The 24062-nt window shown below is 40.7% G+C and overlaps 1 protein-coding gene across 3 annotated transcripts in view; it reads right to left on the reverse strand.

The window, feature by feature from the left end:
* Positions 1–534: 534 nt before the first annotated feature.
* Positions 535–24062, reverse strand: part of CNTNAP4 (contactin associated protein family member 4) — a 255310-nt gene continuing 231782 nt past the window's right edge. Inside the window, exons 22-25 of one of the 3 annotated variants that reach the window (XM_059152233.1) lie at positions 13763–13984; positions 13344–13415; positions 9053–9152; positions 535–2203 (exon numbers count right to left, since the gene is read on the reverse strand). In XM_059152233.1, the coding sequence (XP_059008216.1) occupies positions 2200–2203; positions 9053–9152; positions 13344–13415; positions 13763–13984 (398 nt within the window). In that variant the 3' untranslated portion in view covers positions 535–2199. Of the gene's footprint in view, positions 2204–6805; positions 9153–13343; positions 13416–13762; positions 13985–24062 lie in introns of those variants that run through there. The other 2 variants (XM_059152232.1, XM_059152231.1) reach the window with 2 other exon arrangements.

Raw genomic sequence — 24062 nt, forward strand, 5'->3', positions numbered from 1 at the left:
TGATAGAAGCCAAAAGAAAAGTAGAAATTGCCCAATGAAGTTTTCAGAAGCATTTTAGCACCATATCAATTTCATACATCATGTAATTTCAACTATGGTAAGGCTGAAGTGTACTAAATTTCTACTAAGAAAGTCATCAGGGAAGATAAGAAATTTGCTATCTCTTATACAAATTATAGGTAGAAAATAAATGTGACACTGTTCAGAAACTATTATTAGCATCATTGCCACTAGAGTTCATAGTATAAAGATTCTGCCTAAGTTGAAATGAATTTGGTCATTATTTCTTTTAATGCCTAAATATTTTTGTTATGATAAAATGTGACACTTTCATTACATTTATCTTATGTTCTTTCATATAACTACAATCCTATTCTAGAAGATGCCGTTCTATAATAATTTCTTTGGTGTTATGGATTTCTACCAAGAGAAGTTTGTCAAACATCCTAAGCAAATGAAAAAAAAAAAATTACAAAGAGTCTCAATCATCCCGGTCATTTGTAACCAGCTTCCTTTAATATGTATTTTGGAAGAACAGGTCATTTCACTGCTCAATTAAAAAATTAATTTGTTCCTGTTGAAAATGCACAGACACATGAATCATTTATAACAGCTTATTTTCAGTGAAAATATGGACTCATTCACAGCAACACAATTTATCAGAAAGTTTCTCACATGAACAGCTTGGAAGCAGATGTGAGAGTTCAATGGGCATATCACCACATGGAATAAAGAAATTATTTTATTAAGAGCAAACACAGTTTAGTGTGGCCTGATGCAAAAAAATCATGATAGGAATTGGTCTTGCTAGCTTATGGCTTGATACAACAGCTGTTAGTTTAATGGCTTTTCAAAAAACCACAGTCCGGGCTCCTCATTGTCCAGCAGGCAACATGAAGGCCCTGAGCAAATCAAGTTAGGAGTGGTTTTAAACTTTTCTCAGGAGGAGGGAAGGGTCCGCAGGAAGCCAGAGCCACGGGAGAAGCCCTGGTTCCGCTCTGGCTAGATTCACTGACAACTGGCACCTCTTCCACATGAGAAAAATTTACATCAAGGAATGGACCAGGTATTGCATACCCAACTCATGAAACACAGGCACAATCTGTTACTTCATCAGCATTTTATACATAAAAGCATCAAGGGACACTTGAATATAGATTTCTTTCTAGCAGAGGTCAAACAGGAAGGATCTGGAATGAAGGATGTCGGGCCAGTTGGTTGGAGAGCATCACAGTCAAGGGGGGCTACTGCAGGCAGACTGACGGCCCACTCCATTTTTCTCACAGGGTCTCTGTATCCTGTGTAGAGACTCATGTGGGAAGAAGGGCAGTAGGAGGCAGGAGCCCCAGTCACGGCTGCTGTACCAGATGTCGGGACCTTTGCTGGAGGAACACGGTCTCAGGTATAGAGTGTGTGGATGCTCATGTGAAAAATGGGTCCTTTTCCAAACTTACCGAGAGGAAATTTATGAACAGTCTGTGGTTACTTGGAGTGGACACTGCTCTTGCCCCAAAGTTATGTTAACATCCTCCTACCCCCGTCATGGTGTAGCCCAAAGAGACCCATATGATTGAGACATCTCGTGGAGAACACTAGTCTATTCTAGTCTGCCCAATCAGTACAATCATTAAGATTCTAGGGTTTTAGGACAAAGGTCAGAAAACTATGGCCTGGGGATCAAATCTAGCCTCCTTCCTATGTTGTGCCTGGCTTGATGGGAATACAGCTATACTCCCCCCCCCCATATTTTCTATGGATGCTCTCATGTGACAATGACAACAATGAGGAGTTGTGGCAGAGATTCTACGGCCCACAAGCCTAAAACATTCTACAGAACGTTTGCTGATTCCTCATCTTGGGCATGCTGGGACCTCTCTCCAAAGTCAATAACAATGTCTTCCCTCTCTCATTTCCCGCTATGAAAAAGGATGGTGCCTGGTAGGCCTCTTTGGGTTCCAGAAGCAGCCTTTTTCACACCTACAACAAAACATCAGGTGGCATGAAAGGCCTCAGCCAGTTTTGAATGGGGTCTAGAACAAAAACAGATTCTACAGTGGGTCTAAACAGCCCCTTGGACCATACGACCCTACAGACACTACGTGGTATCCCTGGTGGGCAAAGATGTGATACAGACTGCGTTGGCCATCACCAACAGGAACAGCACACCGCAGCAATCCAAGGTTGGGAAGTAATTCCATGTCATCTGCAGCAGAGAAATACACAACTTTCTTTAAAACAAACAAACAAACAAACAAAAACTCCCGACATGCTACTAAGCCCCACTACAGAGGAAGTGCCTCACATTGGGACACTAAGTGTGGGCAAATTTGCCTGTGATGAGATGGGTTCTCTCAGACCCACCAAGTCCCAAGTCATCCAGGCTCAGCAGAAAGCTGGTACAAATGGGAAGCAGTGCATGTGGGATCAAGCTCGAGCAGGTACAAACAAGCTACACAAGCCACCAGCCCAGATCCTTAGGTTAGCCCCAACTTCTCCGCGGCATAGTTCCCGCAACTTATGCGCAGAGGTGCGTGACTTTTCCCTTATCACTGACTGCCGGAGAAGGGAAAAGTGTGATCTTGGTGCACGATGGCTTCACTGAGAATGTGAGCGCAAGCTGAAATGGAAGGTAACACCACTGGAGTTCCGATCACAGCGAGATGGCGGTGAAGAGAAACCCTCTAAGGGAGCAGAACTTCAGGATGATGCCATGGTCATCCAGTTTGTGTGAAAGAAACGGTTCAAGGTTAAAATATATCCAGACTTATGGGCAGTAATTTGGCCAGTTTGTCCAGATCCTAGGAGATTTGGAAGATCAGAGGTAAGGAGCTCCGAAACAGAAGCAGATATCCATCGGTGCCTACGGGGTGGGCATGAAATGTAAAGATCTTTGGCCACCAGAAAGCTTATGCTGCCATGAAACAATCACTGAACAACCAAGAAGACAAAATGACTGAGCCAGTTAGTATAAACCAACGGCAGTCACCGGTCACTGAAGGAAGTGCCAGGTCAATGGATGTGCAAACAGACTAGCCTTGGAGGCAGGAACGGAAGCATCACCAAGCAGAGCTCCCACTCATCAGGACTGATGCAGCCATCACTCCTGGACTTCAAATGCTCAGCCACAGAGACCAGCGTCCACTCGCCAGAATGGCTTCCTGCTACAAAATGCCAATTTTGTGGCACGTTGACTACATCAGATCTTTCTATCCTGAAAGGACCAGAGATCACTTTTGATACAGGAATCATTACTAATTTCAGATATGATTCGTCTTCATGGCCTGTATCAGCCAGCACCACCTTTTGAGGATCTATAGAGATGCTCTGAGGGTATGATACAGGAGGACCAGCAAACCTCATGGGAATGTCCTTACTCCCATACATCCTTTGACGGAATGTGGCTCTTTGGCTGATGCAATGTTTTGTGGGTGGCTATGTCAGGGGGAACTGTCCCTGACTGGTGATAAAAGAGCCACTGTCACACTTGGGGGACAAGGAGGAATATGTGGCATGTAGCTACCCCTTTGACCACTTCAGTGGTAAATGCAAAAGAGCAGCAGCTACAGCCTGAGAGGGCATAGGAGGCAAGGGTTCAAGCTCCCCGCAGGGCCGCCAGCTTGGAGCTACAGGAGTCCTGCCTGGGCAGCAGAGGATGGAGAGAGTGAGTACCAGTAGCAGAGCCAAGAGATGCCCCCCCAGGGGCAGGGTCTGTGGTCTGTTCCATCCATCACCTACTTTTCCCAGGAAGTAAGGCTCACCAGCGTCCTGAAGGAGCTGATCCCAGAACTTATATGATGGTGGATCTGAGCTGCAGCGAGGCAAATCCTCAGGGATGCTGAGCTGGGCTCCCAAGATCCCTCCCTACTCGGGACTGAATGACTAATTTCCCCCAGATGCTGAGCGGTTTCCCGCCCCCGTCTTTAGGAGCTGCTGAAGCTTAAGAGCTGTTTATCCAAGTTCATGCCCGCTTCACCGAGCAGTCAACATGCAATGCCTGGTTGATCCAAGACAGTAAATGTCCAACCTCCTCACTCCTACGCAGGACATCTTTAAGGGGCCCTATGAGCAGGGTTGACCGTGCCCTTGTGGTGACTGCCCCATAGCCCAACTTCTCCCTCAGCCCCATCCCACCTCATCCCCTCTGCCCTCCACAGATGTTGTTCCAGACAGTACCCCCGAAAAACATCCCTCATAACCGCTGTCTCAGATTTTGCCTCCCAGGGAAGCCCGTCTGCTACAGCATGTGATTAAGAAATGGAGGCAGCTCAGACAAGGCAGCCAGAGGAGCAGAAAGTGACCAGGAGGGTATATGGCAACAGAGAGCTGTTTTTCCTTGTAAGATTTCTTATGCTGGTTTCATTTTTAAAATATATTCATGTATTTTCTTAACAAGAATTTAAATATAATGTCATAAATTTATATTTAAATTTAAGAAAAGAAAAAGAAGAAGAAAAAACCGACTGCACTGGAGTAGGCAGCATAATCGTGGGTCAGATTGTTTTCCATTCATTTTCATTTACAAATCTTCAAAACCAGCCCCCAGGGAAGCTCTCGCCATAAAACCAGCCCCCAGGGAAGCTCTCACCACACCAAAAGTCCAACTCTTTTACTAAATTATGTGCAAACTGTTTCATATTCCCTTTCTCCTCATCTCATATTCTTTCTTGTACACATGCATGTGCCCCCTCACACAGGTACCCAACATAAACACACAGTGGGCTTTGATTCTCTTTCTTTCCTGTTTCTTCCCATCACCCAAAACTTTGGGAAAATAAAAGAACTGCCAGGACATCCTGAAAGCTTCTGGTAGATTCATCATGTAGTTGATGCAAAGATTGAAAAGCCAATCAACGGAACATAGGTTGATATGAGTTGAGTCTATGTCATCTCTTTCCTCTATTAAAAAGAAAATAATTGGGGCACCTGGGTGGCTCAGTGAGTTAAGCTTCTGCCTTCAGCTCAGGTCATGATCTCAGGGTCCTGGGATCGAGTCCCACATCAGGCTCTCTGCTCAGTGGGGAGCCTGCTTCCCTTACTCTCTCTGCCTGACTCTCTGCCTGCCTATGATCTCTCTCTCTCTCTGTCAAATAAATAAATAAACTCTTTTAAAAAATAATAAATTAAAAAAATTTTTTAAAAAAGGAAAATATTTGGTGACTCAATCTGTCAGATCTAACTCATATTTCATATTTCACAAAGACTACATAAAAGTGTCCCAGCTATGATTATCTCTCCTGGAGTCCTGAGCCATCAACTTAATAAACATTTTTTAAAGAAAACCAAATCTGACCTATCAGATAAACGTTTATGTTCATTTTAAAGGGTATGGGAAAGATCTAGAACTATAGGTGATTCCGGTCAAAAAGGCCACCAAGAGCCTTCAAGTTTTCTACACCACTAGATAACTGTTAAAACTCCAGGTCTTAGAAGTACCAAGATCAGCAACATGCGGAGTGAAAAGGAAATTCTAATCACAGCTTCACCATTTCCATATTGCTACATTTCCCTTTGGGGACATCACCTTGTTTATCTGTGTCCTAGACACTTCATCAGTAAAACTGAGTGGCTTGCACTAATAGATAATATCATATAATAACATATCAGTGCTCTCCGGTTGCACGATGGGTACTGTTCCAAGAGTCTATTATATAGGAAGGACAATATCAACTAATGAAAGATGATTTTGTGATTATAAAAGGAAACCTCATTTAGAATGCAGCGGGGAGGCCAACAGGGGGAGGCCTGATGCCCTACCAGTCCTCAACTGCAGACCCAACTGGGAAAGACCACCTTGCACTGGGAACTGCTACCCCAGCAGGAAGAAGACGGGCTTTCCTTCTCCCCAACCCTGCAACAGCCCAGCCAATGAGAGACAACCATGGCTCAGCCAATGAAAAGCCAGCATCCACCCCGCCCCTTTGTTCCCGGAACCTGCCTAGAATTCTGCCATAGGCTGTTGCCCGAGATTGCATTTCTTTGCTCTACCTGGATAAACCCACAAATAATAAATATATATTTTTACCATCTAGTTTTTACCATTTAATTTTACCATTAAAAAATATTTATTTTTTTACCATTACCGATTTTGAATAATTGGCTTCTGTTTGGTTGGCTGTCAGCTGCTTTTCCTTGTTCACCTGTCTAAGGAATTTATTAAATGTGTTTCAAAGAGTGACACTTGGAAAGGATTTTTTTAAAAAAATGAAGCTATTTCCTAGAGTGGACGAGGCAAAATTCAGTGGCACAGAACTTCCACAAAACGAATAACCCCCATTTCATAGAGGCAAGGCTTCAAGGCCACATTAATTCCACCCTATTTGCACACTGTACATCTGAATTTAACAAGATTTGGAAGGTTCGTCATCTCAAAAAGAGAATGTTAATTATATAGCGTTTTCATTTGAAATCACAGATAAGGAATTTTTTAAACGTTTGTACCATAGAAGGGTGCACGATATTCTCTCTCTCTCTCTCTCTCTCTCTCTCTATATATATATATATATATATATATATAAACCTGTGTATTGATATAGTGCCCAAGGCAGCTCTTTCTGCAGAAGTAAAAGGATATCACCCAACTTAAATACACAAAACCTTTCAACAAACAATCGCTGACAAAATACTGTCTCTGGCAAAACTTTAAATGCAGTTCGACTGCCTTCGCTTGTTATAATCAATAACCATTTTTTTCTGTCATTTTTGCATCCATTTAAAAAGAAAATGCGTAAGAAATGTAGTTTTTGTCAACAATTCGTAATAATCACAGGATATACCAAAAGTTTAAAAAACACAGACCACCAGTAAAGAAGGTGAACATCTACACATCTTTTTACTGTTTTAAGAAAATGAAAATCTAGTATAATTTCCTCATTTTAAACTATACAACATCTCTTAAAATATATTCTGCATTTTACTTCAAAAATGCATTTTATTAAGAAAAAAAGACAAAAGAGATTACAAATCAGGACATGAAAATCAGGACATAGGATGAATCAATGCCATAATGGTACAGGTTCCAGGAGTGCGGACCACACAGAACCATGCGGCTTCCCCATCTATAAACCTGTCTACATCTCCAACTGGGTTAATGCGGCCACTAAATCACATGAACACTTGCAACAGATCAGGGCTGTTATGATGCTCGTATTTGGCTTTGCATCAAATAAAAACTACCATGTCTGTGTTTAATCCTTCAAGTCTTTCAATTAAAAAAAAAAGTGTGCCCTTTATCCTCATAGGTCTTTCATAAGCTACCATGTTAATCGTATCTTAACACTTAGGCATTTACAGAAACAGTAAAATGAATATAGAGTTATGGGAAAGACGAGCAGCTTCCGTAAGGAAGTTAAGAAGGAAAATACGATGCTTAGTTTATGTATTTCCAAATTGTTCTGGTGTGGACACACGAAGGAATCCAATTTTTCCTTGCCAGGCACCTAGAACGTGTGATCATAAACAGCGAAGTGCCTTTATTACATAGTTGGCTAATGAAATTTCAAGATGACTACATGCACCCATCTTGTTTGCTTTGCCTCAAAATCCATATTGCAACAAGTTTCATAAGGTTACTGATAATCCTCTTATCTCTTGGTATGTATACACACACCCTAATCAGAATGTACTAGTCAGTAGGTTATATTGATTTTTGGTACTTTTTAAGAAATCACCCCGTCACCTTAAGTGAGACACCACAGAATGGCGGGCTTCGCACAGATCGTAGAATATGCCGCCACCCTTTACAGTGAGCGGTTTAACGCTCCGCTGGCTTTGGTGAAAGGGGGCATGTTGCAGTTTCGACTTCGAAAAGTCTGTCCTGGGGGTCAGTGCACGGAAAAATGTATGCCTGAAGGGGTATACATTTTAGAACGGGGAATGGAGCTCTCCACCTCGAACTGTCTCTTTTTTTTTTTTTTTTTTTAATACATAAGGAACATGCTCCACAGAATATAGTCAAGGGAGATCAAAGAAAATTGGGTGACAGGCTTTAGAAAAACAGAAGCACAAACAAGAAAGAAAACTGGCATAAGGCTCGGGTAAAGTATTCTCAAAAGTACATTTCATACGAGACATTACAGTTGTAAATAAAAATTTTTTTTGGCATTGTTAAGAATTGTGTTTTTTATATCAGCAAGTTTAGTGGTTGCAAACACTTCACATTCTTTGGGAAACTGGCGTCATCCAGCGTCTTCCCTACTGCCAACCCTGAACCCAGACAGCAGATGATGAGAAATTTAAAAGGCAGAAATCACACGCTGACAACCAATGCACTCTCTGAGTCTTGTCACATATGGATTTTTACGTTCAGAGCTGAAGTCTGACCCCCCAAACCTAATGTGTTCGAAATCATTAAGAAGAGTCAAATAGAAAAAGAGCGCTACGATCAAACCAATGACAACAAAACATCTTTCAAGACTATTGATAAATTGTATTGAATGTAATACAGAGAGAAAGGCAAAGGGTTGATATACTTTTGGCCACTGAAGATGCAAACGCCAGCCAAGCGGGATCTGAGAAGCGTTTCCAGGCCTATGAATAACACCGCGAGGGACACTAAAGCAAACACAGCGCGTGTTCTCAAATAAAGCAAGGTTGTTAGAGTCCAATTTGGATTTTTTACCTCTAACAAAACTGAAGTATCACATGATTGAGAGACCAGGGCTACAGTGTTCACGTTCAAAAACCGTAGTCATCCAGTGAGTCAAACTTCTGTTTTAGATCCTACCAGAACAGTTGGAAATTAAGAGCAATAGCCAATTCTTTGTTCTATGGAACGACTGCTATGGGAAATACGTCACTGCACGAGGCCTCCCGAAGCCATCTCGAGTCTGGCTACGGCAAGATGGCTGTGCTGCAAATCCAGTGCCTGTACGTTCAATGGAAGAGCGTTGTCTTGTCCACTGAGAGCCCCTGGCTATTAGAACAGACCGTCGGAACTGCAAGTTAAATCACAGCCGCCCATCAGAAGAAGTACTCTCTCTGATTTTCATTGACTGCGCTTTGTACATTAAGCTCACTTTTCAAAACAGCCTCGGCACTGTCTGCATTCTCTGACCTTTTTGCCTCATTCCTTTTGTATAACCTTTTCTGCTGATAGATGCGAACGGCTATGGCAGCGATGCACAGCAAGATAAAGACCACAACAGCTATCAAACCTAGCGAGAGAAGAGAAAACAATGCAAAATCAGAATTTTTGTCCATACCGAAGCCCTGCTGGCTTCATTGCTTAATAAGTCATAATACAATTATTTTCTACATAAACCGAACATCTGGTATCTACAAATTAAAAAAAAAAACAAACTTCAGGTATTTTTGGATTGGGTTGTATCGTAATACATTGAGTCTGTCTCTGAGTTCCGCCAGCCTGCTAGGTTTACCTTCATTTACTCTGCATGCATGTAATACTGGATTTATTTAGTGCATTTCCATTTATTTTATAATTTTTTAGTGTGTTTACATTAAACACAAGATGTTACCGACATGTCTGTAAGACCATGTGATCATGGCATATCAATACACAGATTTTAATTATTTTAAGATTATAGAGAGTAGTAATTATAAAATGACTGAATGTGCTTTTGTACTTAAATATTTAAAGATTGTAATTCAGTTGATCTGCAATAGTTCGTCATACTGCTGATTTAGTAGGAGGACCAGGATATAGGTGTCTGAATGATCTTGATTAGTGAAATATATTCATATGGATAATATAGATGATTTAGCTTATTTCTATATGAGGAATATTGATGTTCTGAAACATCCAGTTATAAATCAAAGTCTTAAATACTACAACCTTTAACTATACCAATATATGGGTATCAATCTTGGCATTCCATTGGGCTAGAAGTTCTTCAAAGTGCGACCTGTGAGTCCCTGATAGTCCCCAGGACACTTTGAGGAGGTCTACAGGGTCAAAGCTATTTTCATAATAATTCTAAGATGACTTTTCCATTGTGTTGACATATCCATTGCTAATGTAAAACAAGGTTGGGTAAAATTCCTGGTACCGTAGCATAAATTAAGACAAGGCTACCAAACTATGACACTGGTCATTGAATTCATTTACACACTGCCAAGCAACCCTGGAAAAAAAGAAAAAAAGCTAGCTTCACTTGAGAGTGCCCTTGATGAAACACTAACAATATTTTCTGAAATTTGAACCTTTGGCTTTTTGTCTTTTTAACATTTTGGACGATGAAACAGAAAGTACTTGGGGTATATCTCCCAGTATGGTAGCTGTCCCCAGGAAAAGCACTTGTACCCAGGAAAAGGTAACTTGTGAGCTCAACTAGTTACTCTTTGCTTCATGGAACACCATTTTCATTTGAAAGAATGACTAACAAACCGTGGTTGTTTTGATTCGTACTCGTCAGATATTTTCTCTGAAAATGAGTGAAGTAAGCCCATCACTTCAAGAAAAAACAACGGACAATATATGTTATCAGTAATAAAAGTCAAACTTTCCAATGAAAAATAGAATTTGGAAAACCACTGCCCGTCACTATGAATTTGAGAGTTTCTTAATACTTAGGGACTTTTCTGATAAAAACAGTGGGGGTGTTAACGGATGTAGTTGTTTTTAGACAAAAGTAGGTATGGTGGAAATAGCAAGGTGGGTCACCTGTCATATTGTAAAGCTAGGAGTCTTCATTCTTGTTTCAATTAGGTGCATCTAACTTGAATGGAGCCCACCAAGCCAACACACTGAATCACTGTTACCAGAAACTGTGATTTCTCACCAACGCAGCTGATTCCCAAGCACATGATTCAGTGGGCAGATTCACGACATCAAATCAGAGTTTTGCCAATGGCTGAGCCAATTTTTGGCTGGGTCAACCTTACCTGAGAAGGACAGCAATTCTTACTCATAAATCTGATATAAATGTGACACCAAATTCTGTTACCTAAAATCTAAAAAATTTACTAACGGGCATGGTTATTTTATTAGTAGTAGTCATATTAATAGGTAGTAATTTTATTCAGAATATCCAATTGTTTTCTATATTTTCCTTTCATCAGTCGAATTGCTATAAATATTTCTATTGTCTGGTATCTTGTTATAGGCCTCTGGTATCAAGAGAGATATTCTGAATAATTTCAATGTGAAAAACTGATGAAGTCCAGTATGGAGAGCAGGCCTCAGCAATTAGAAAATAAACATCAACATTACAGTGGCCCAGACAAGACATCCAGACAGTCATAATCGTGAATGGACTCTGGAAATAGTTTGTTCCATGTATGTGATTTATCTCCTTTAATCTGGGGAAGGTATTATGTCCGGATGTGTTATGTCCAAGGAAAACCTTGATCTAACCTGTTCTACCTCCCCCCAAAATACACTAAATTAAATATGGCCAATCAGTGTGCTCTATGACATTGCCATCTGAAGCTCTGTGTGAATGTGTTTTTATGAAGAAATTACGTAGCTTACTCTTTGTCTAAATCTCACCATCCGTATCTGCACAGCTCGGTCAGAAACCCTCTGTAATATCTGGGTCACAGTTTTAAATGTCTTATTAAACAATTTTCTTATCTTACATTATTCGGTGTTTGTAAGTGAAGAGAAAGATCATCTAAAATGTAGAACATAGGGCGATTAGCCAATTTGGAGGAATTTTAAATGGATTAATTATTGTTACACAGTGGGTGCAATTTAGGAGTAACTAGACAACGGGTGAAAAATTATATCACGATGCTACCAGATGGAGAAACACCCCAGAGGATGATATTCTGTGAATGAGCAGATAAATCGCATGTGGTCCCAGACAAGGCCTTCAGAGCTGAAACGGCCATCCCAGCTGCTCTACTTCTGAGGCTTAGTCTCTGCAATGACCAAAAGCAGGCATGACTGGACCCTCAGCCCCTGGGCTGCAAACTTGCCACATTGTCTTTCTCTGTGTTCTGCCTTTGAGCCAAGCGAGATTTCACAGGTGACATATAACTTGTTTCCATTCTAGAATAACATAGAATGACTTACCAACATACCCCTCCTTTATTCTGTAAGTCCTGCCAATGATCTCTGCCCAAAGCAAAATATTCTAAAGATTATTTTGTTTCAACACTGGCTTGACTGTCCAATCACTCTCTATGTGTATCTATCTCTTTCTATATTGTCTTATATCTATACTAGTTAAATGTATAAACGAAACACCATTATGAGACTGAGACAATCTGTTTAACAAGGAATCCTAGTTTAAAACGTGAAGCACATTAAATGCTAGAGCTCTGTATGAGTTTTTAACCATATAATATATTAATAACAATATACTCATGTATTTCTTTTAGGCATGCGGTTATTAACCACTCTTCTAGCAGGTCTTACTGTTGTTTGCTTGGTTGGTTTTTTTGCTTGTTGTATGACTAAATGGGAATTCTATCTTATGTATCTTTAATTTCCACCACTAGTTTGATAAAAGAAAAATACCCGAAATAGCAGTGGGGATGTTAATATCCTCAAAAAGATTTGACTAGTACTATCGTCTGTCTCAGTAAAATCCTAACTTCTTAAAAGAAGTTGATGTCTGGATGAGTGAACGTGTAAAAAATGGAACAGAATGGATCAGTAAAAAGCGCACATAAACTGCCCAAGTAAAAAAGTAATTATAGTATCTGGCAATATAATAAAATAACTGTTTACTTTTTACGTTCTTATCCTATGCAGAGCGTGATTAATGACCTTCTTAAGAAGGTCAGGAGAAAACTATATATTTGGGGGGTGGTTTTGAATAAATTATGTCTCAGAAAATACACTGTTTCATTGTCAGCAAGAAATATTTTTAAATTTGGGGGGTTAATTCTTCAATTTAAAATAACTTTGAATCACTTTTATTCCTAGCCTAATATTTGACAAAAATGCAACTGAAAATGTAATATTCATTGATGTGACCTAAACCGTGGAACTATCCACTTTATTGAGCATGGCCAAAAATATTAGTTTTTCCCACTGTTGACAGAAACTCTTGCAGAAGCGATACAACAAATTCCAAGAAGCCAACAAAACCCGTACTGCTTCCTCCAGTATATTCAGATGTCCCTAGGGATTGTAGAAGGCCACTTTCAAGCTAAATGAGAACTCATTTTTACACAGTTTAGCAACTATTCCTTGAGTGTGGTGCCTTGGTGAAATTATCCATTATTTATACTGAAACTCTTCAAGGAAGTCGGGAATTCAAGAAGACTCTAAAAGGTAATCCGGTATAAATAATAAACCAACCCCGCTGACCTAAGGCTTCAGTGCCTGACCCTGGGGATGTATGTGGATTCTTCATGGTTTCTCTGACACTAAATATTTGCCACTTCTAGTAATGGGAGGTATCAAAGAAGAGCCCATCCAGGTTTTCTGTTACCTCCAATCACTGCAGAGTCACTTCTGATCGCATTAGCATGGGGTTGTCTGTTGTCTCTTGTTCCAGAATGATCTGCAGTAAAAGGATATAAAAGGGGGGAATGGAGTGATACGGCCAAGCAAAAGAGGAAATTTTGGAAAAATAAAAATCTTAAAACATTTTAAACCAGAGCAGAATTAGCCAAGTCAAGGTGGAATCTCTACGGACAATTTTTTTTAAGCTCAGAAGTGTCAAGTGCAGGGCTCACGTGAATAAAGCACTGAGAATCTAGAGAAGAAATGGGCAAGGCAACTGGTTGTCAAGCTAACAAAGCCAATTTTGAGAGGCCACCTTGAGAACATGCTGCCGTAGCAGCATCAGAGCACTCAATGTCCAGGGGACCGGTGTGTTTGTCGGTGTGTAAAGGAGGAGCCACACACCACCTGCAAATGAGTGTGTCCTTTCTCTCAATGTGGCATCAGTGCCGGCCTGGGCCATACAGCTGGACTCTGTCACATGTCCCGAGACGGTGATGGGGGCCGGGTGGCTGGGCTGCAGCGCAGCCTTCAGCGGGGCCACGTGGCTGAGCTGCACGGCAGAGAGACAGCCCAGGAAGCCCTGCGCGCCGGCCAGTGCCGTCTCCTGGTCTACATCACTGTGTTCTGTGAACCCAAACAGCAAAATGTTAGTAACCGTGCAAGAGTGAACAGGCATACAACAGTGACACATATGCTGGAGACTAAATTCCCCTTTTTGTCTTCATTAAAAGAGTCAGATCCAGTAAGTCTCTCCGTGACTACTGTCGAGCCTCTCCAAGTGAATGAAGGCAAGTTTTAAGGATGGCTAATTTGATATGATGTGGTGAACATCGAAGTGATTGAAGTCTCCCTAAGAAGGGGCCAGGTTTTGAACTGATGAGGGTTTGTGAGATGGTAAATTGAAACATAGATCATTAACATGATTTGTGATAGGGCTTGGAGTAAGAGAGTAAAGTGCTTCCTGATTTGGAAATAAATTCGGCTCAGCTTGTGAGACGTAAATATGAAAAGCATGGAAGCTAGATGGAAAATTGAGCTTCTAGAGTTCCCTTATCCACTGCCCAACCAGACAATTCGGTCTGGCCCGAAAGCTTTCCTGTACTCTGCGACTCCAACCGAACACGCAGGGGGATGTTATCACGTGGTGGAGGCTTCACCCCAAAAAATCCCCCTAATGACTCAGGCACAGCAGTGAAAATGTTCATACCTTGCTGCCTTTTCTCCCTCTTTCTGTGCTGCCTGTCACTCAGACTTGTGTGAGTCTCCTGTCCCCTCTAGACAGAGAGCCCCTCCCCCACACCAACGGGAGTTTAGTTTATCTGCGATATGGTGGCATGGAGATTGGTTTGAATGTCAGAATATTAATTCACAGTTTTACAGTGAAGACTATATTTACATTTTATGCTTGGCGAGGCTGCAGTTGAATCCAGGCGAATGACCCGTAGAGTTTTAAAGTTCAAATGCTGTCGGACGACAATGCGTGCAACCCACCCAGTGGGACCAGAGAACAGCACGACTCCTCTCACCTGCTCTGCGTGTACAGGGACACAGGCACAATCTGCACTTCTCTCTCTCTCTTTTTTTAAAGGATAACAGGTATTAAGTATTTATTGGGTCCTATGAATGTGCTCAGCACTGTGGTCAGGGGTTTGCATGCTCGTGTTTGCAGCTCCCAGGGCCCAGGTCTGCTGGCAGTCCTAAGGGCGGGACATGTGGGGTCAGAACCGCAGTGACTGCTGGAGGCCAGGGAGCCGTAGGCATTCTGAGTCGGGCCTGTCGGGCTCCAAGCCACAAGGCTCTGCTACTTATGAACTGCTTTCTGACTGACACATTGTTTTCTCTCCTCTGTTCCTATCTTCTGCAGTGCCTCTTATTTATTTTGTTATTATTTATTTTTTTGGCTTGAGAGCAGCTAGTCTTGAAGTGACTCTGGACAATTCAGCTCTGATTGAACCCACTTGTTATGTTAAGAATTCTGAAGAACACCTGTTTTGTTCCATTTCCAATCACACTTTATACCTAATGATAAAAATGCTGATTAAGGGGTGCCTGGGTGGCTCAGTCATTAAGTGTCTTCCTCCGGCCCAGGTCACGATCCTGGGGTCCTGGGATCGAGCCCTGAATCAGGCTCCCTGCTCAGTGGGAAGCCTGCTTCTCCCTCTACCATTCCCCCTGCTTGTGTTCCCTCTCTTGCTGTGTCTCTGCCAAATAAATAAATAAAATCTTAAAAAAAAAAATGCTGATTAAATGGTGAGTATCACGAACGTCATCCTCCAGTCTGAACAGCAGAGGGACGACCTTCCTCTCCTGCTGTGGGGGACAGATACATGGCACTTGGGCTTAAGCATTCTCCATCTTAGAAGGCCAAGTTCGGACCACCAGGCCATCCCACATCACTGCGCAAAGGTGGGCTCCCTAGACCCATAGGTGACCCTCAACCCCCAGCATCATGCTGTTACTAGAAACCATTCCGTCCACGTGCAGAAGCCAAGAACTAACTCCCAACACAGAGCATTCGCTCACTTGAATGGATATACATTCAAATATATTTATGTTTAGAAAGACAGCATTCTTGCTTTGGGATTTTTTTTTTTTTTACTTTAATAAGAAAAGAAAACATACATTAATAGCAGCATAGCCAAGACAGTGCTTTTCACATTTATTCCACCATGTTAAAATCTTGATTACAATTTCTGTAGACTTTAAAAAAATCTTATCTTTTGAACTAGAAAAAAATGTAAATAGGTAAGATTCACTTCTCTGGTACAAATCTGATAGGAGATGAATTCTATTTTACTTTTTAAAAAAGATTTTCTTGTTTGGGAGAGTGAGAAAAAGAGCTAGTGGGATAAAGTGCAGAGAGAGAGAATATCCCAGCAGACTTCTGCTGAGCATGGACCCCAATGATGGGGGGCTTGATCTCACCACCCATGAGATCAGGACTTGAGCCGAAAACTAAGAGGTGGATGCTTAACTGAACTGAGCCACCCAGGTGCCCTGAGAGGGATATTAAAAACTATACCTTCAAGTCCAAAACATTTTACATATTACAAGTTACTGTATAAAATACTTTAAATTCTAAAACTTAAAGTGGGCAGTTAATCAACTGATATTTGTTTTAAGAGCTACCAAGAAAGGAAATAGATTCCCTGCATATCAGGCATCTCACATTCTAGTAGCAGAGTCAGAAAATAAACACAGAAACAGGAATGAGCGGTGATGATCTAGAAACCACTAGAGTGGTGATGATCTGAAGAAATGACTTAGAAAGTGTGATGGAGTATGTCTGGAACAGAAATTTATCTGGAAGGATTAGGTGATTTTTGTGTGTCTCTTTTTTTTTTTTTTTAAATTTTATTTATTTATTTGACAGAGAGAGAGATCACAGTAGACAGAGAGAGAGGGAAGCAGGCTCCCCGCCCAGCAGGGAGCCCGATTCAGGACTCGATCCCAGGACCCTGAGATCATGACCTGAGCCGAAGGCAGCGGCTTAACCCACTGAGCCACCCAGGTGCCCCTGTGTGTCTCTTTTAAGGTTGACTCTTCATAGTCCTGTTCCCTTAGGAATCTGCAGATATAATTCTAGCATGTTCTGGCTCTATTACTTTTCTTCCTCAAATTTTTTTAAAAATTTGATGATTTAGGAATTTTTCATAGAACATGGTGGGCCCTTATCATGTGGTGACACAAAGATTTTCTTTAGCCTAGAAAATTTCATACATTGTGCAAACAACTATTGCTTCACCTTCATTTTTTTTTTTTAGCTTTAATTTTTACAAAGAATGAGAGAGAGGGAGAATGAGCAAGAGGTGTTGGGAGGAGGAGAGAATCCTCAAGCAGGTTCCCCAGTGAGCTTGGAGCCCAATGCAGGGCTAGATCTCACAACCAGACCTGAGCTGAAACCAAGAGTTGGGCACTTAACCAAAGGTACCACCAGGCACCCCATTCACCTCCAATTTTTTTATCTTTTTGTTCTGATTATTCACATGGGGTCTCCTCTGCATATTCTAAGGGATTTTACTCTTCCCACCTGATTTTTATCATTTAGGACTTAATTTTGTGTGAGTCAAGTGCTTCATTCACTTGATCTTCTAGGTGATGAATTCAAGTTTCAACAAAGATCACTCTTTCTTACTTTGACATTTTTGGTCTGGAACAACCATATGTTTTAGTTCTTCCAGGTCTTTTGGTTGCTTTGCTAAAAGCAAGTGCTCTTACTAAGTTTCATTGTAATGGTGACTGTTTCCCTGAAAAGGCTTATTGTCATAGGGAATGATTCCGGTGGCTTTGTTTCTTCTCCCATTTTATTGTTAAATCATCATCATCTTCTTCTTTTTTGGTTATTGCATCTTCTTAAAAATGGAGTTGCTTTTCTCATCTGCTAGGAGCTTTTCAGTCACTGACGTCCTGGTGGCTGACACCAGAGAAGGGAGACCATGGAGTTGCCCCAGGCCAGTGACGGCTGTAGGCCAAGGACTCATGGAACCTCCAGAGAGAGAGGACTCAAACTTCAGACCATCCTCTGCAAAACTCAGGAACTCCTCAAGTTTCAAGTTGCTCCCTTCTTTGGCAAAGAGGGTAAACGGGCACAATGACGTTTTCAATGCTGACCTCGCCCCATGGGGTCCAAAGATATCTGCAAGCCAAGCATTTCCAAGTGGAGGGGAGGGATCTATACAATTTAGGGTCCGCCCTCCAAGACTTTCCTAGGCTGGCCCCTAACTCTCTTCCAACCAGAGGCCAAGGAGTCCCCCAACACTTTCTTCACTGGCAACCTCCAGGCTTCCCCCTGCCTGCTGGGCTGGACCAACAACCCCTATATTCAGGAGAGTCAATGGGTAGGAATTAGAACCAGGAGGAAAGGCACTGCACAGGCTTCTTCAGCTACCTCCCCAGAACTGAGTCCAAACAAAATGAACAGCTATACTATGTTGTTCATAAGCAAAACTGGCCTTAGAAATACATGGCATTAGATATCTTACTGGACATTGACAATTGTGCTAATAAAGCCAATGAGAAAAATACCTATCTTTCCGATTATCGGACTCCTGAAATGCCAACACCATTTAACGATTAGAACAGGGAGGATGGAGGAATTGAAGACCGACGTCTCCTGCTTGACACAAATCCTGAGAGGACTCAATCATGTTTTAGATATTTCTGGTTATAAAAACCCTTAACAGACTCAGATTTTTTTAATAATCTTGCCTATAAAAAATTAGCCTCAACTGTATTTTCTAACAGAGGGAATGACTTCTGCTTTGTTAAAGAAGAAACTTTTAAACAAAAAGCCTGCAAGAAAAATAAGAGTCCCAAGGAATTAAAATTCGTATGAAGAGCATTTCTATACCTGGAAAGAGAACTGTTTCTGGAAAGGCCGTGAAGTAAATGGAAGAACATCTTAAGGAGGGCTTCATGGAAATTATTGTGGCTCTCATTACCAAACTAACAGAAAACCTCAGAAAACAAAACCAAATAGGTTGGCTATACCTAGCAAGAGGGACCTTGTTTCAAAAGAATCTCAGCATCTCTAACACGTAAAAGTAAGGGTAAGAAGGCCTGCCAGAACATGTCAGAGGGGGAGCATGGCTAAGACCCGGCACGACATCTTCATCATTACATGCAATTACGACCAGGATTCAATAAACAAGAGTCAGTGCAAAAGTAAAATGGCAAAGCAGTCAGCAAATGCTACATGGATAAGGAAGCAGTTATTCATAAAACGTATTTATTTGCCAACCAAACCTACTGCTCAGAGATATAACCTTGAAAATCTGATTAATACAGAAGCTATTTATAGTTCGATATCTCTGGGCAACCCGTACTTCTCTTTTGCTTTGAATATAACCTGTCTTAAGTGTCACAGACATTTACACAATCACAGTGTCCCTTAAGGAATCTAATCAAACTGTCTTATGTAGCCCCTTGGCTTTGAAGCAGGTTTTACATAAAATATCACCGAGACTGACGTTTGTTCCTATAGCTCCTCTATGAGATGGAGTAGACACTCTCTTCCCGCTGACTACACACTTTATTTACATCTGGCCTAAATCTCCACTGCAGAAATCTGAGCTACTTCCTGGCTCTGCAGCCTCAGAAGAGATCAATGATCCCTACGGGTCATTGCCTCTAAATATATCAAGGCTACTGCCCAGCAGAGAATGACTGAAAAACATCTGCAGGCTTTTAGAAAACTCTTCTAACAGAAAAGCAATCCATAAACAGAACTCAGAACTTCATTTTACAGTGAGTTTTGGATGTAAAAATGAATGTAATGCAGACTGTTAGTTATGCAGGAATGTGAGCCAAGTGTGTCTGAGGCCGCCTGGTTCTTCCCACACCAGAAGGACCAAGGAACTACAGCCGGTCAGCGTTCCGGGACCATAACAGATCTGACACAAACAAGTAATAGTGACTGTAAACTTCACTCCGCCTTCGAACAGAGATTCTTCCGTCATTCCACAGTGGGTGACATCGTTCAGGATGTGAGCACATGTTTCCGTGCAAGGTCTGGTGCAATCTCAAGGTTATAGAAGGGTCTTCACGGAGTGTCTTTTTTCAAGTGTGGCATTGTGACCCAACGAAACCTTAATGAGTTAGCAAAGCAACTTTATGCCTGCATAGTTCCTCAGATCAATTACATCTCTTCTTATATGATGTTGAAGTTAATAGTTCTCCTAGCGGAGCTGATGAGGAATCGTTCACCTCGACATCAGTCCTTAATACACGTGAGCAACATACTTAATAGAGAAAAGACGTCAGACTGTTTGCCTTTTCAGAAGGAAGACTGGAAAGGAAAAAATTGCTTCCCCTCTTGTCCTCCAGGGCTCCTTTTACAAAGGAAACGAACCATAGGAACAAAGTTTTATCTCCAGTCCTCATTAATAAGCATTAGTAACAGTTATCAAGGAGGGTAATTTTTAGGTAATAATATCAATTTGTACTATGATGACATGGAAACCAGCTCTAACCTTCTAGTATACCCAAAAGACAACACTAGCAGAATTCACATTTCACTGCTCTTATTCCACCGGACCAGTCCCGTGGCTCATCACTAGGCCGGCCTGGCCCGCATCTCCGTGCTCTGCGCCCGGAGCTCCTGTGCGCACTCTCCTGCCGACCTCATTCTCTCTTCTCTTCCACCAGTTCCTGCTCTTTAATAAAGTCACTCACATGACAGTGTAATTCCCTGACAATGGCTTTATTTTTTTACTTATTCCTGGTGCAGTTACATTTTAAAGCATGTCAGTAACTAAAGAAATAAACAATTGCCTTCTCTTTTTTACTTTAGGAATTATTCTAGTTTTATCATGGTACAAAGGTGTCTAGTTTTGGCAGCTGATAAATATATAATTTGGGATTTGTGACTTTTGCTTTTATCATTCAGTATTTTCTTTGAAGTGTAAGGAGAGCTCTGTTTTCGTATGTTTGCCAAATGAAAGCGATCAGGGTGATATCGTTGTCAAAGGAGCAAACCCATCCTTCCTACCTGGAGCACATCCTTGTGATTCTATGAGTCTCTGACAACATCTCAACGTCTACCACACCACGTGCTCTATAATTAAAATCAGATACGTGTTTCAGCAACCCGACTGTTTTCTGGGTTTGGGACCGGACACTTTGATCTATCCTCCTGTATCATGATGAGGAGAAAGGTGTTTTTAAGCTTCTAGGTACGGCCAGTTCAAAATAATGCCATTAATTCTATGGAAACAATTAGAGCCTCCACAAGGATGAAGCCGCTCTATGCATCAAAGATAGTCTATGACATTATAATTGCTAAAATATTAAAAAATCCACCTGAAGAAAAGAAATTGAGACTTCTTACTGCTCTTCTAAGCTGTACTTCTCTTTTAAAATCTGCTTTTAAAATAACCATTCTCTTATGTGTCCTATCACAATATAATTACATAATCAGGACTTAGGTCATCTGATTTCTCCCTGCCTCTAGGCACTGAAGTGAGTTTTACATAAAGGATTCCTGACACACTAGAAGTTGTTCCTCCAGCTCTCAGTGGAGACTGGCTGTCCTTTCCTTGCTGACTACAGACATTATCTACATGTGGCCTAATCTCCACTGCAGTGAACTGAGCTACCTCCTGGCTCTGTGTCCTCAGGAGAGAGGAATAATCACTATTTTCTTAAAGATTTTATTTATTCATTTCGACATGGGGCTCGATGCCAGGACCCAGAGATCATGACCTGAGCCTAGGCAGACACTTAACCAACTGAGCCACGCAGGTGCCCAAGGAATAATCACTATTGATCAAGACCTCTAATGTGCAAAAGCTACCGCTCAGGTAAGTGCAAATCATCCAATTTTTACTAAAATAAATTAGAAATCTATAATAACATATAAAAGTATCTAGACACAGAATTCAGAGCTTAATCTCACAATGAGATACGGCTATGAAGAGCAGATTTAATGTACTCTTGATCATAGAAGGATCTGAACTAAGCTGCTTGGCTAAAACCTTGATCTTCCCACCACACCTCCCGACTACTAATGATTATTACTGTCAAGGTTACTGAGTCCTTAACTTAAATGTAATAGGGAGTTAGAGATGGTTTCCATGTTGTCATAATACTGTTTGATATTATTTCTAAAATTTACCTTCTTTTTGAGTATCTGCTAGTAATGTTTGTTCAGTGACAATCATCCAAAATAATGTCCATAGTTCTTCCTAAATTTAAGAAATGAGTAATGGAGAAAGTTGAAAGAAGGAAAATAGGTCCTTGTTTCTGGGTTTCCATCTATAATAGCAATGAATGGTCATATCCTTCAGGCTTTGGTTGAAAAGGCAGACAAATTGCCACTCCAAAAAAAAAAAAAATGATTGATGAATGTTTATATTCTGCTCCCTTAAAAGAAATATTCAGAAATCATAAAATAACATAAATATTACAACTCATTTTTATTTGGGGGGCAATTTGGAACTATTTTATCTAAAGTGATATAAGGCCCATTATACTCAACTGCATACACAGGGACATTGTGTGTGACAATTGTGTGTGTGCCCACTAAACAAAAGCTCTGTGAGGGCAGACACAATGTCCACTTTGCTGAATGGCACTCTCTGTGTACACAACACGTCACACAGATCACAAAGTATGCGCTAAATGAATCTAAGAAAAATGAGCTTCCAAATAGAAAAACATATTTGATATATGTGGGGCCATGACAAAGTCCTTGCAGGCCTCCAACTAGAGGAGAGTAACTGACCTAGGGCCCTCTGAAACCTATCTTTATATTTGGGCCAAGGTCATGCTTCCTGTGAGTGGCTCTCAGTGGTGGCTGATCACAGCAGGGATTCCTAAGGCAGGCTCCTTCTTGGGAAACAGGAGATTCTTCCGATGGCTGGCGGACTCAAGGGCTCCCCAAAGACTGCTCAACCCTTCTGACATGGCACAAACTTCCAAGATCCTTCTAACTTTTTCATTCTCTTTCCTTCATTAGGAGGCAGAGTTGCATGGCCATCTGATGGCTCTCCATTCTTGACCAGCTCCCACCTCACTTTCTTTTTTATAAGTTGTTCCCTGAATAAAATCCTCACGTGGTTGATTTTGACTTGGTGACAGCTTCTTGGAAGACCCAGCCTAATGTAATAAGAAACTCTAAGAAGACCCAGCCTAATGTAATAAGAAACTCTAAGAACAATTCTCTGGAAAATTAACAGCTCCATTTTTGCAACTATTTTACTACAAATTAATATACCATATTAAAATATAATAATATACTACATATATTTAATTGTAAATTCATATACCATAAATTATTATTCTCCTTTGAATTACAAATGACTTGAATAGAGGATTAGTTCTTGGTCCTTGGTCAAGATCCTAACCTTAGGTACACACCATATACATTCTTACCTATACTTTTAGGAGAAGAATTGATTCAGACTATAAAGTTCATTGCTGAATCTGGACTTTAATCTTATTTTTCAGTATGAGTGATATGCATTTTAATAATATGCTATTCTTGAATAAAAACATTAACATCTTTAATTCCCTACTAATCTCCCTCCTCATTTACAAAAAGGGAAACAGATATTTATATAATGAATGTTATTATTCTACTATTTGACTAATACAATCCTCCTAATAGAATGCAGATAAGTTTCCCAATTGTTTTATAATATATTTAACATATTTCTACTCACAAAAGGTATTTTCATCAGTAACTGTGGCATTAAATTTGAAGATTTTATTCTTCAAAAATATGATTGTACTAACATTATGCATGGCTGTTAAAATTTTCTATCTTGTGTTTTACATTTTTATGTAATGCCTCATCTCAGACCCTGCTAGACTGAGGAACTCTTGAGATCAGGATTTGTTATATTTATTTGATTTTTTTATTGCTATAGTCGAATTTACATAATTTACATGATGATACTCACTTGGAATTTTTCAGGTAAGCTTCCAAATATCTAAGAAGTACTTTGCACATGTCCACTCTAGCATACTGAGAGAACATTGCAACTCGTATTTCCGTTTGTTTGTAGATTGAGAGCACACAATTTCGGTGCTCATAGTCCTAGAAAACCTATACATATTCATAAATTTAACTATTAACCTTCTCAAGGACCAATATTTTGATCACTCACCCACGGGTTTAATCAAATATTTCTCAGAATTCTGAGATTATGTTCAGGAAATGTTAGGAATAATTAGTCAAGGTACAAATAACTGAAGAGTT

This window comes from Mustela lutreola, chromosome 16, assembly GCF_030435805.1.
Source record: "Mustela lutreola isolate mMusLut2 chromosome 16, mMusLut2.pri, whole genome shotgun sequence".
NCBI lineage: Eukaryota > Metazoa > Chordata > Mammalia > Carnivora > Mustelidae > Mustela > Mustela lutreola.